Source organism: Fukomys damarensis, unplaced genomic scaffold (assembly GCF_012274545.1).
Source record: "Fukomys damarensis isolate Sample0158 unplaced genomic scaffold, DMR_v1.0_HiC HiC_scaffold_26, whole genome shotgun sequence".
NCBI lineage: Eukaryota > Metazoa > Chordata > Mammalia > Rodentia > Bathyergidae > Fukomys > Fukomys damarensis.
The window spans coordinates 1,752,215-1,766,313 of record NW_022900938.1 but is presented as its reverse complement, the minus strand read 5'-3'; the positions used below and the strand labels follow the sequence as shown (position 1 = coordinate 1,766,313).

At 47.1% G+C, this 14,099-nt stretch overlaps 1 protein-coding gene across 1 annotated transcript in view; it reads right to left on the bottom strand.

Moving 5' to 3' along the window:
* Positions 1 to 1,557: 1,557 nt before the first annotated feature.
* Positions 1,558 to 14,099, bottom strand: part of Satb2 (SATB homeobox 2) — a 127,688-nt gene continuing 115,146 nt past the window's right edge. Inside the window, exon 10 of the mRNA XM_010631998.2 lies at positions 1,558 to 2,556. Within this exon, the coding sequence (XP_010630300.2) occupies positions 2,095 to 2,556 (462 nt within the window). The 3' untranslated portion in view covers positions 1,558 to 2,094. The remainder of the gene's footprint in view (positions 2,557 to 14,099) is intronic.

Sequence of the window (14,099 nt, the reverse complement as noted above, 5' to 3'; positions counted from 1 at the left end):
CTTTTCATTTCACAAAAAAAGGCGGGAAATTGTGCTTTGTCAAGAGGCACTACAAGAGAAAGTTTCTTCTTCCAAATAGATATTATATGACAGATATTGAATAAATAGACATATATGCATTGTAATTCGCAAAGATCTGGCAAGACCACAGGCTAAAATGCCCACAGATTCACTTAGAACCACTGCAAACTTGGCAGTGAACTTAAAAAATAAAAGGCAAGACTTAGCATTGAAAAATACCTAATAAATTTTTGGTTGAAGTGTAAAAGATACCCAATGCGGATGTCATCAAGTGATGAGCCACCTGGTGCGAGCTTGGCAGACCGGTTCTCGGGTGTGCAGTGACCTTCAGCAACAGCGAGAGAAGACAGGGTGGACAGTAACTCGGAGCGCAGGACTCAGCAGCCACGGAAAGGACTTCCGAGTAGGCTGCGGCATCTGCAGACAGAGGCAGGCGGTGGCTTCCCTCTGCAGATGCGCACGCTCATGGCAAGGTAAGGTTTTAAACATCATTATTGGAAAAAGTACAGGAAAATGTCCCTTTAAAAACTCCAGAGGTTACTGAGCAGCTAGAGTTAGCTTGTATTGCAACGTGTCTTCTCCCTGTGTATTGTAAATTCTGAGTTAATATCTACACGTAGAGGTTTTTTTTAACTCCTACCTTTTATACCTTTCAAATATATAAATAGTATTAACAGTTATATTACAATGCTTGTGTGGTAAACAGAAAATAACTTTCAAAGTGATATTGCATGAGGTCTTTGACAAGGTTGCATGAGACACGACTCGAAAACAATCCACCCATGTGGGCTGTGAGCGGCAGGGAGGCGCGGGACCCAGGCTGTCTGAGGACGAGGCCTCCTCCTGCACCCGCGGAAGGACGAGGGACAGGGCACTGATGGCCTCAGGACACGGGGACCGGGACCAGCCTCCTTCTGTGCCCAGAGGTGACCCTGCTGAAGCCGCTGCACACATGCTACTGCTGGGAGCTGCACAAGGGATCGAACCAGATTCCGGCCAGGGCTGCGGGCCGGGGAGGGCCGGGCCGGGCCTGCGTGAGGAATGCCGCAAAGGAGTCCGGAGTGTTCCGAAGTGAGAAGCCCTGTGGCGGGTGCCGCTCGGGCTGGGTGGCGGCTTCTTCTCTAACTCAATGTAACATCCAACTATTTCCTATTTAAAAAAAAAACAAACGAAACAAAAACAGCGACAACGAACAACTTTTAAAAGAGCAGGCTTAATAGTTTAGGATCTGAAGCCACCGGAGGGAAGCGATTTTTCCACGAGCTGTGGCTCCCCCTGTGAGCTCCGGGGGCGCAGTGCCCTGCTGGGTGTCGCTGCTGAGGCTGCCCCCAGGCGGGTTCTGCGAGGGAGCTGGCTCTTCCTCACCTGGCAACCGTGGCACAGACCCATTCACTGGGGCAGGACCAACAGGGGACGGACGGACAGAAGGCCAGTCCGCTACAGAGTCACTCAGTGTGAACTGTGTCCTTACGAGTAATTTGACTTGTAGCATTTAATTTGCCCTGATTTGTTTCACTCACTTTCTTCTTTGCTCTATTTTTTTTTTTTTTGGCAGTGTAGATTTATTTTGTTAAATACATACCTCAAAAATTACCCATGAAGCTGCCAGATAGGAAGCCATAGAATTTAAAAAAAAATCAGGGACAAACACAGAAAAATAAATAGAAATTCAAAAAAATAGTACCCCCACTGCCCCGCCAAGAGCAGGCCACAGGTCACAGAAGGCCAAGCGACTCGTGGGAAGTGGTCTCAGCGTGGCCAAGCCCTCCGGAGAGCTCATTCACAGTCTGTGCTCGCGCCCGGTCTGTGCGTGCAAGGAGTGAGGTCTGTGGGTGCAGACACAGGTTTGTGTGCACACGCGTGTGCCGCTCTCCCACCCAGCCCCACGTGGACCCACAGGTCTCTGCCAAGGCGACATCTGAGCAGAAGCCGCAGCCCAGTCTCAGCCTGTCCTGTGCAACTGAGGAATGTCACGGCGGCAAGGAGCCAAACAGACACAGAAGGACAAACACAGAAAGCCGAGGACGTCTGTGAAGAGGGGAGCGGAGACCCTCGGAGGCCACGGAGGCCACATCATCTCTGGTCGCCCTCGGCGGGCGCGGCCTGAGGCCTGTCGCCGCTGTCCTCCCCGGCCTCCACCCGGTACGCCTCCTCGGGGCCGTCCTCACTGTCGTTCTCCTCCGACTCGGTGAGCAGCTCCTCGTCCCTGTACTCAGCCACGTCCACGGCGGAGCCTGGGTGCTCCTTGAGCTTGCCGTGGTGCTTGACGTGGTAGCGCTGGTTCTGGAAGAACTTGATGATGGTGTGCTTGGGCAGGTCCAGCTGCGCCGACAGCGTGTGGATGGCCTCCTGGTCAGGGTACAGCCCCACGTCATGGATGAAGCTCTGCAGGATGCCCAGCGCCTCCAGGGAGATCTTGGTGCGTGAGCGAGGCTTTTTGGCACAGCTGTCGTCGGCCGGAGGGGGTGCGGGGGGTGCTTCTTCCCGGGGCGGGGAGCTCTCCTTGGTGGGCTGGGACTGCTGTCGGTGGAGGACCTGGGGACAAGAGGGGACATGACTGACAGGTGACTCGGTTTACCCTTGTCTGCCATCAGCCCTCAAGTGACATCACGGCCGATCAGACAACCAGGCGCTGGACTCTTCGCTACAGAACCAGAGTCCCAGGCTTTCTGGCTGTGGACACACAGATTCCTGGGCACGAGGGAGGTGCCACTAGGTGCCCAAGTCCTCTGAACCACACCAAGCCCCGCCTCGACTCAGGGCACAGAAGAAAGGGTGGGCTCTTCCCTGACCTCCGCGCCAGCGTGCGGGGTTCCAGGGAGCACCACAGGAAGTGCAGGCCCAGGCCAGGGGCGCCAGCTTTGTCAGAACAGGGCCATGGCATCTAGTCCAGGTTCTGCAGGGCCCACTGCCCCATCAGCCCACCCACCCACTCAAGTCAACAGAGGGCCTGGCCGCCTGCCACCTCCAGCTCAGAGCCACACCCAGGATTCCAATCACACTGCCGGCGGTTCAGGTAGTATGGAGAAGGGGCTGCTGCGAAACAGAAAATTAATCCTTCGAAAATTAGGGCCATATTTGCTTTCTTTTAGTTCTGATTCTGATCTTTCAATGAAGCTTAAAAAATGTAAAAATCTTCGAAGTAATTAAAGGACGAAATTGTTTCTTAAATTATGAATTTTAAATAACTGTCATAGTCAGTGGACATTCTAAATATCACTATAAACTAATCCTCTATTTTGTGCACACCTCTTAATCTGCTTATTCACGTCAAGGTCTTCCAGTCATTGTAATTAACTCTTTTGGTTCTACTTCTCCCCTCTCATTAAAAAACAAAGCAAAACAAAACGAACACAAAAACAAACCCTAGTGAGACAAAGCCGACTGGATCATCACTGTCTCCACCACTGTCACTTGGCATGAAACAAGGTCCTTCCTGCTCTAGCAGCCTGGACAAAGAAAGAAAGTGATACCGGGAGCTGTGAAAAGAACCGGGCCTCCCCTGCAGGCCTGGGTGACCTGAGCGGAGTCCAGCCGGCCACTGTGTGGCCCTCACACCCACGGATCCCAGGCTTGCTGGGACCCAGGTCCTCTCCCTGGTGACCACCACAGACGCCATGGCCAGCCCCACCTGACTTCCTGCACCCTCCCAAGGCCTTCCAGAAGACTGAGTTCACTTTTTAAAATCACGCCTTCCTCTTTCTACCACCCTCTGCGTTATGCAATCTTTTTTCATGTTAGAGTCACAAATTAAACATTTTCCAGCACTCGGGAAGGATCACTCCACTCAGCGTGGAGAAAACATGTCTTGTTTCATTAAGGAACTGTTCATAGAGCTGGATGTCCACCACTCCAGCACCCCACTGCCAGGCCCATGGTCACCTGCTGCTTTCCAGCTAACACAGTGAGCAGTGAAGGAAAAAGAAGAAAGCCCTGCTACCCCTCCAGTCTCGAGGGCCCTCTGATGACAACATACCTGCCCTGCAGTGTGAAAATGCCAGCCTTTTACAGAGAACTTAATAATGGTCAGGGCAGACGAAATACGGAAACAGCAAACAGAAAAGGCTTAAATTTGTTCAAGTAATCAGCAAAAGCAAACAGAATATCTGTCACACATAACAAGCTGCTGGCTGGTGGCAGAAAGAAATCCAAAACAGGACTATCAAGCAGTGTCACTCAATCCAAATCACATCAACCAATTAAGATCAGCGTTCTTAGCAATTTGTTCCTCACTCCCGGCTAAGAGTAAACTCATGTGGTCTGCTGTGGTGAGCTAGCGTCAGCAGAAAAGTGAGAGCTGCTTCTTCCCACACCCTCATTACCCCGCCAGGGAAGTGGGGTGTGGGGGGCTCCCCTGCTCAGGCAGCCGGCATGGTGGGCAGGCGCCGTGAGCCCTTTGGTAACAAGCCTCTGGGTCAACAGGTGAGGAGCGGGGCTTCTGTGAGGGAGACAGACGTCAGGTGGAGAACACATGCTCTGACAGCGTGGACTAAGCACGAGCACTCCCCATTAGGGCAATTGTGTTAATTGGAAAACAAAAGAGAATTAAAATGCCCCATTTTCTAAATTACGCTTGCCTTCTGTAGTAAAAGTCAGCAGAATGGTTCCATTTAATTGAATAATTAGATTGGTTCTTTAGGGGTTTTCCATTGTGCATTGGTTAGACTTAAAGAGATTTTCCAAAACTGTACTTTGAAGTTTCTATAATCTTTCTGCATGATCACGTTTGTTCTCCTTGGGCCTGCCCAATTAGACTTCGCCTCCCTCATTTCTTAGAACTGAGCACAGTATTATAGATGCACACGAAGGGCCCAAGTGAAGTAGCAGCAGAACAATGAGAGCTGCACACACTGGATGGTTACTCAGCACCAGGCAGTTTAAAAAAACTTTACAAGGATTAAGGAAAATTTAATCCTGCTGAACCTCACAAAGGTGTATTTGGATCAAAAATGAACTAGAAGTCCATAGCACCTCAGGAGAGTCCTCTAAACCAAAGCCCACAAAACCTCAGGAGAATGGAAACCCACGGCTGCTCAGAGGAACCTTCTAGACTGCAAACCCACGGCTCCTCAGGGGAACCTTCTAGACTGGAAACCCACGGCTGCTCAGAGGAACCTTCTAGACTACAAACCCACGGCTTCAGAGGAACCTTCTAGACTGCAAACCCACGGCTCCTCAGGGGAACCTTCTAGACTGGAAACCCACGGCTGCTCAGAGGAACCTTCTAGACTACAAACCCACGGCTGCTCAGAGGAACCTTCTAGACTGGGGACCCACGGCTGCTCAGAGGAACCTTCTAGACTGCAAACCCACGGCTCCTCAGGGGAATCTTCCAGATGCTGAAAGCACGAGGAGCTAACTATGTGAGAAAGTGATTTTCAAGGGGAGAAGTCCAGTTTAGACTAGGAAGATGCTTCTCCAGACAAGTAACACCAAGAAAAAGCCTCTACAAAGTGAAAGACACACTTTGTGTTCAGAAGCCCTACATTACAGGTTGGGCTGCAGGACATTATCTGTATGAGGAATGTTGAGTGATGATTTTAGCATTGTTTAACAAAGAGCAATCTCTCCTACCACTTGGTGCTTCTCTAAATGTAGGACTGTGAGCAAAAGAGGACCTCACCCTGCAGTCTTCCCGAGAGAGGAACCGATCTGAATGCACTTCTAACCTGGCTCATCTGCTCTTTCCTCCGTATCAGCTCCACTGTGTCAGCTCTTCACCTCCTCCTCACTGACAGGTTCCTCAGTTCCCATTTAGCTGAACTTGGTTTTCGGTCTGACTTTCTCAGTGTGTTCTCCTTTCCCTCTTAGTTAACCCAAAGCAGCCGAGCGTCCCGAGGGCCACGGCTCAGACTCCTGTGGAAGGAAGGAGCAGCGAGACCCCAGACTCCTGTGACAACACAGGCACGTATTTCTGGCCGGTTAATTTTGAAGTTGCAGAATTCACATTTATCTCCACTGAGACAAAGAACGGCCTGTCCACCGAACAGAGATGTGTTCTTCCCTAACCAGCTCTTCCTGCAACCGGATAACATTTTCTGTGCTTCTTTAAGTTAAATCAAGTAGCTTCCCAACAATTTACATAAAGCTACTCGAGTCCACAGACTGCAGTTTCACCCTTTTCCCTTTGTCAAAGTGGGACCGGTGAGGGGTAAAAATGCCCCTCATCGAAAGCAGCACACACACTGTATAAATCCAGAAACAAGTGCTGTGTCCTCCAAAGGGCATCTCCATGGCAGTTTTAGTGCTGAAATCCCCAACTGGAAGCTCCATGAGGTTCTCCCCATCGTAGAACAGACAGACTGTGGCACTGAACTTACATAACAGGGCAGCAGGAAACATGAACGGCTGCTGAGTGCGCCAGCGTGGACACTGCTGCGTGCTTACTGCTGAGTGACAGAGGTCAAACGTGACATACAGAATATCACATGATGCCACTCACATCAAATCACAAGGAGGAAAAGCCGAGAAACACATAAAGACGGGAAAGAGAAGGAAACACGGACGGTGACAAATGTCATTCTCGGTCGTGCTGAGCAGAGTGGCAAGGGATGGGAAATTGCCCCCGAGACGGTGGGAAGGTCTATTTTTGTCACTTGGGGGTTGACTAAGACTGTAAGTATCGAAGAGATCAAGGTTCTGTGCACTTACTGTATGTGGTCGATCCTTGTTCCCGAGATATACCATCTCTCTTCCAGATTTTCCAAAATAACAAAAACCCATGATTTTTGCGAAGATAGCTATCTGTTCCTTTTTTCTCCTGCCCTTTGGGATCACTAAGACCCCTCTGTTCATGCCAGTTTGGGTTTGGATTTCTCTTCACTACAGCCCAACTAAAGTTAATCTACTCAACAAATTCATCTTTGATCATTTCCGTAAGGAGTCTCGAAGGTCGATTTGAAGCCCTCTTTCCCGCTGCTGGTGACTGTTCAGTATGTTAAGGGTTTGCAGCAGTAAAACACCGAAGTGACTCCAGTGACAGTGGCAACAGCATTAAGAGGTGCAGCACCGATGTGGGGCTTACTATGGTCAAACTCCGGCCTGCGGGCTTTTGATGTATGTTATGCTATGCTATTTCCCAGGAATCCCAAAGGCAGGTGTGTTCACCCTGCTTTATGAAGAGAAAACTGAACTTGCAGATTTGTTCAAGACTCATGGCTCTAAGTTTCTAAAGCCCAAGCTTTTACATTCTGTTCTCCTGCCTTCTAGAGAAAAATCACACAGAAAAACAAACAAAGTCTCTAGAGCAGAGGACACAGACCATAAACAAAATATCAGGTGGCAATAAATGCCCTGAGCAGCACCAGAGCCACATGGAGGAGGAGCGGTGTGGGGCAGGGGGAAGGACGGAGACGCGAGCCGTGTCCAGGCCAGGGCAAGGTGCTTCTGGGCATCTGAACACCGCGAGGGGCAGGCGAGCCGGAGCCTCACCGCTCACACGCTGGCCTCTGGCTCCACTTGGCTGCTGATAGCAACATTATGAACCCAAAAGAGAAAACCTCAGCTCCTCAGGCACCCAAGCCACAATCCAGGGGATGCTGCCCAGGACAGTCCCTCCTCTGCCAGATGTGCTGTTGCCCGAGCGACGTGGCTGTGCTGGCACAGGCAGGGGCGAGGGTGACTGAAGCCAGCACGCTGTACCGGGACTCTGAGATCTGGCCAGTCGGGAGGAGAACGGAGCTGGAAACCACTACTGTTATGACAGAGGAGGGGACACTCATAGCCACAGGTAAGTACGGAGAACAGGTCACAGTACTTTACTAGATCTTCATCAAAGTATCGCAAATAGCAACATCCTCATAAAATAACTAAAAGTGTACCATGGCACTTGCATTCCCAAAGGCATGGTTAATTTACATTTAACCAGTGGCTGCCTTCTTTGTCTGTGGTGCTTAAAAACCCAAAAAGATCTGTGTGTAAAACAACCAGCCCTGAGTTATCAGAGTAAAAAAGTACAACCACCTATTGAGTATTTATAGATGATCTACAATAATCAGGCCTATTAATTTACACGGCTTTTTAATAAGGAATGCCATCCCAACCACTACAGGTTGGTGCAGTAATGATGAGTAGAGTGTAAACAAGTAGTTTCAGTCAAGCAAGTTCCTCCTTACTGATTTGAGGGACTCTCTCTAGGCTGAAAGATCACACACACATGGAGGGACATGAAATAGCAATACAGAAAGAGAAGTTATAAATATACTTGGAAGAGATATCAACTTCAAAATAAAGCCAGAAAGTCCCCTTCCCAGTCACAAAGCACAATTATAATATGGACACATGTTGTTTCTCTGCCTTCAAGACGAAAACTTTGAAAACAAAAGGACCTCACTGTACCATGACAAAAGCTGACTGAGAAAGATAAAGCAACTCTTCTTAAAGCTCCCGGCGTTCAAATAGATTTTGAAGGCCTCAATGAAAACCAGCTGTGAGCCATGTGTAAAATATAATGGCTCTTGCCTGCAGGGAAGGAAGCAAGATCTTGAATGATTAAGTTTAGGAAAGTATATAATTCACTGTATCATTATGGGGTGAACTGGATTACTTATAATATGCCAAGACTTTGTGGTCTTTTTTATACAGAATGAAGAGTTATGAAGGAGGTGACCATCCAGGGTGGTGGATCCTACTTACTAACAGGGTAAAACAGGGCCCCGGTGCCCACGTGCTGTTCTGTGACGAGCTCCACCCAAGGAGAGAGCTCGCTCAGGGCACCAGGAAGGTGAGGCAGGAGACGAGATCATGGCAAGTCCACAGTGACCCTGCATCATCCTCAGCACGACTTTGATTTATTCCATCTCACCTCCTCTATGACGACAAAATACAAAATAGTAGGTTCAGAAAAGGTCAGCGTTCTTTCACTACAAGTTCTGAGAAAAACACACTTAACCACAGTGGGAAGCACTGGTTGAAAGTTGTTAGGCATCACTCAACTAGGACTTGGTCAGCAGATGAGGAAATGCCCACTGTGGTTTAAATAACTTACTACATACACGACATGGTGTGACTTAAATTTCAACAATTGAGCTCTATGCCCTAAATAGCCACTGTGGTTCACAACCAGCAATAGAGACTATTAATTTTGATTGACAAATTCAGCAGGGAAGACCTAGAGTGGATGACTAACAATGAACATAAATACCCACGCGGCTACTCCACCTCTCTCCTGCTTGGTAGATTGGCTGCACTAGACTCCTCCATGCTCTTTACTTTCACACCAGCTGTTATCCTGTTCAGCAGAACTAGTTTTTTGGGGTTTTTTTGGCCATTATTCCTTTTTAGTAAATGTTAACTAAGTAAAGAAGCTGCCACCAACTGTAGGAATTTACTTCTAGTATGTTTCTAAGAACCAGATACGTTTTCTCTTGGTTATCTTTTACGATGTCTGTACTTTAAATAATCCTAGGGCCCTACATGACCTTTATGGGGCAGAAGATGCCACTGGACAGAAGCGGAAGCAGATGTTTCAGGGCTAGGAAGTTACAGCTCCACCCCAAAGCCACAGGCGCCGTGGGGCCTGGGACTCAGAGAGCCACGGCATTTGTTATCTGTCCAATCTCCACACAGGTCAGGAGGATTACAGGAGATGATGTGCGCTAAGAACTTAGCACACTTCTTGATAACCATTTCAGTGAGTGTAATCTATCATTTCAAAATGTGAGGAGAATGTGAGTCAGTAGTGTGATGTCTCATGCATTTTCTATCAATATGCTCAGAATAAAAATCAGCAGCACATTCAGAAGTCTGTCTTTTTCCGGTAGAGGTACAGATCTATAAATGGGCGTGTCTACAGGAACTGTTTCTAACCCTTCACTCGCACACTACTCCTATGTTTGTTCTTGACATGGCCCCTGCTGCCTGGAGCCGTCTCCGGAAGTCTGGGCCTCGAGGTCCTAATCCGGTCCAGGAGACTTGTACGTGCAGTCAGGCGTCCTCATTATCAGTGGTTCTTAATGTGTGGCTCATGGACCTCTGGGGGAGCACCTGCATTTCATCAAAAGGTCCATGCCATCAAAAGTATTGTCAGAACAAAGCTAAGACATTATTCACTTTTCTGACCCTGCTAAAATGTGCCCTGATGGTACACTAGCTAAGGGGGAAAACCTCCAGTCTGCAGTGGTCGAGGCAGGAACCAAATATACTGGTGCTGGTGTATTCCTCACTCCTGCAAGCACCTGGGACAAGGGTGCTAAACGGCTTTATTAATTACCTTAAATCCCAACCACGGAGTGGATCTCCTTTTACCATTCTGTGTGAGGAAACAAGATGCTGGCAAAGAGTGCTATCACAGTGTAGAATGGTGGCCTCCTCTCTAAGCAGAATGCTCAAGTCACAGGCGAGGAGCCACCTTTGCCACAGAAGGTCATTTTTACTTGAAAGAATAATCCACAGGTCAACCAGGTGTTATGGTTTGTAGCTATACATTTCCCCAAGGCCTCATGAGCTCCGGGGGCGGGGACTCTGGGAGGTGACTGGATTAGGGGTGTGTGATACTCATTGGTGGGTTAGTCTGTCAATGAGTCCATAGGCAAATGTGATGTTGGCAGGTGGGGTGAGGTCTGGTTGGAGGCAGTGGTCACTAATGTGACCTTCCTTCCTCTTTCCTTGATTTCTCTCACCGCCTCCTGCCTGCCATGCCATGGGCTGTTTCTCCTCTGTGAAGCCAACCTGCCTGGGAACCAGTTGACTATGGACTGAAACCTCTACAGACTGTGAGCCAACTAAACCTCTCCTCCTTTAACTTGCAGGTGTCGGCTATTGTGTCCCAGTGATGAAGGCAGTAACTAAGACACTACGGTTATTCAGATTTGAGTGTCTGGCAGGTATTTCCTATATGTGAACTGATAAGCCTGTCAATTCCATTATTACCAATGACAAAATGTGACCTTTCATGCAAAAATTTTAGAATCTTGAAAAATCTGTACCTGCTACCAAAAGCTCAGTTTCCCATGACATGAAGACTTTTTTGATGACTGTTGTAAGTGACGATTTAACAAATGTTTTTGTTTTTCTCTTTAAATATGTCATATAATAAAGCATGCCAGCATTTGTAAGATCTGCACAGAAGATTAAACCAATCATTTTAAGTGATCAATGCATAATATTACAAAGTTATACACTGGTAAAAGGTCCATTGGAAGTATGAGACAGACCAGTGGATAAGGCAGCAAAGTATGGAAATACGAAATGTTCACTGGTAAGTTTCTGATTCAATTCCACTTTGCAATCAACCTTTAAGAAACTGCCATTTGTACAGTTTAGCTATAATAGCAAGGAAGAATTTCACAATTATCTGGAAAGTCTATTAAAACATTCCTTCCTTTTCTAATTATATGTCTTTCTAAAGCTTGATTTTCTGCATTGGTTTCAACTAAAACTACATATAATATTAAATGCAGAAGCAATTGTGAGAATCTAGTTGCCTTTGAAACAAACGCTAAAATATTTTCAAGAATATATACAACTTTTTGTTTCAGAATTACATGCAGTATTTTTATAAAACATAACTTACATGTGTATATTGCCTATAATTATTTTTAAATTAAAATGTATTTTTAAAACTTCTAACAATTAATTTCTAATACTGATATTATACAGTGCATTATTGCGGCCCTCAATAATAAAAGTGAAAAGGGTCCTGAGATCAAAAGCTTTAAAACTTCTATGTGAAATAAATACACATTGCCTACTCACCCTTTACTACAAAATTCAAATCAAAGCCTTTGGTTAAAGATCCTGTAGGTGAGCCAGGCCACCTCACCAGGCCTTAGAGAACAGCGGTGGGGACCCCACATGTGCATCCTGATTTGCATCTTGATTCTGTGCTCAGTTTCACAGGAAAAACATTCACTTGGCGACAAGACTCAGCACTATTTCCAGCTTCCAACTATGTTACTTGGTTGGCTATAAGAAGTTGTAATTTCCCATCCTAACATTATAAGACTTATTAAAAAGTACAGCCTAGTCTTGTTGCTTTTCAGGGACATACAGTATCCTAAGGTCAAAACTCAGGAAATCCGTTATTAAAAAAAAAAAAGTATCTGCGAAGTGATGACAAATTGCAGACTACAGGTGTTAGATTACATTGTGACTCCAGGCAGGTTTAATATAGGTTGGTTTCCTTTTACAATTGCTCTTAGCACTTACAGCTATAGGGAGGAGATTCAAAAGGAGAGGAGGGGAATGATCAGGGAAGAGAGCCAGCTACTCAATAAAAGAAGAGCACGTCAAGAGAAATCAATACAAACAGGCAAACGGCAGGAAGTCTGACATGGAAATCCGTGTTCAATTTCATCCAGCCCTAGTCTGCGTCTCCTTTAATATTGTAGCCGAGATATTATTGGAAGACTGTGTATGTTTTTAATGCAGTTTAATAATTGTTTCTCAAAATAAACACTTTGGTCAAAGATAAAAGCATAACAACCCTGTGACACAATAATCTGTTAAAATAAACTTGGGTGCTGGGGGAAGCATGGGTCTTAAAACAGCCTTTGGCTTAAATCATTTCCTCTTCAGTAATAAATTGAGAACAACTATACCGGCAATGCTGGTATGCTGTGGGTAAAATAGAAATGCACTGCAGTCATTCATCTTATTATCGGGAGTGCCGAAAATCTGTGAGCACTACAGAGCAGGCCGAGCGAGTGACTCTGTAGACACACAAGATGGGCTGAGGGTTGGCGAGTTAGCAGGGCAGACCAGCCACCAGAGCTCAGCATGAGACGCCCAGCCAGCGTGGGAGACAGCCCACTCTCCGGGAACGGCATCACACCTTTCCCTGACCATTCAGAGCCAATGCAGAGAGCAGGCCGCGAGTGACTCTGTAGACACGCAAGATGGGCTGAGGGTTGGCGAGTTAGCAGGGCAGACGAGCCACCAGAGCTCAGCATGAGACGCCCAGCCAGCGTGGGAGACAGCCCACTCTCCGGGAACGGCATCACACCTTTCCCTGACCATTCAGAGCCAATGCAGCCAAAACTACGCCATGGATGTGAATGTGGCAGGGTTCCTGCCAGGGTTCAGGAAGTGTAGACGCATCGGGGTGCCCCGGTCTGTGACCAACTCTCACTCCTCACCGCCCATGAGCTTCCCCTCACCTGGCCCTGCCCACCTCCCCTGGCCCTGGCCACAACAAAAAATAGCCCAGAAAATATCAGATTCAAGGCACAGGTAACAGCCGAGTGTCTACAATGGTTTTATATTTGTGTTAAAATGAGTAAAGAGTAACATGGAGACGGCCAGGCTGACAATTGTCTCTAGGAGACTGACTTTAAATATACGCGCAACTTACTTCTCTGGCATAACTGAGAAAAGAGTGGCTTTTGCACCAGTTGGGATGAAGCACAGAGCTAGAGATAAGCAGGGTAGCTCGGTGAGGAGGGTAAGAGGTTGGATTAGCTTGGGCATCAGGAATTCAAAATGGTATTAAAAGCGCCAACCTGGCAATTCTTCATATCTCACCAATGGCCAAGGGACAGCGGCATCAGGGGCACAGGTCAGGAGCTACCCGTTAGACTTCCTTATAAGTACATCTAAATTGGCTAACTCTCAAGTAGGGTCAAAATACGACCCAAATGAAAACTTCAATCAATAGCCAAGGTATATGGCTTGTGAATGCTGGAGTTTGACTTTGTAAACCAAAGGACTAATAATGGCACTAGCGACATCATGATTATACTGCTCTTCAGTTTCATAAAAAGGCAGGCTTTGAATTGTTTAAAGAGAGCGTGTTTGGAATAGATTCTTCACTTTGGGGGAAAGAGGCAAGGGAAAGGAACCCATGCATCTGAGGCCTCCGGAGCCCACTCAGAATCACATGCACAGACAGCCCCACTTCTGTGTAATTCTTACAGTGGGGGCACTGAGAAGTCAGAACAATCTGACAGCTATGGTTAGTGAAAATATTAGACATTCACCAGTAGCATACTACCTCAGCATGTTTTTTTGCTGTCTGTATGTAACCACTTAATAACAGGACTTGAGAAGACAGCACTGTGTGAATCAAACACATAAAAGTAGAAATATGCCTTTTATAAAAAGCAAAACTTAGGCAGTGCATTATAATCAACTACTCTGGC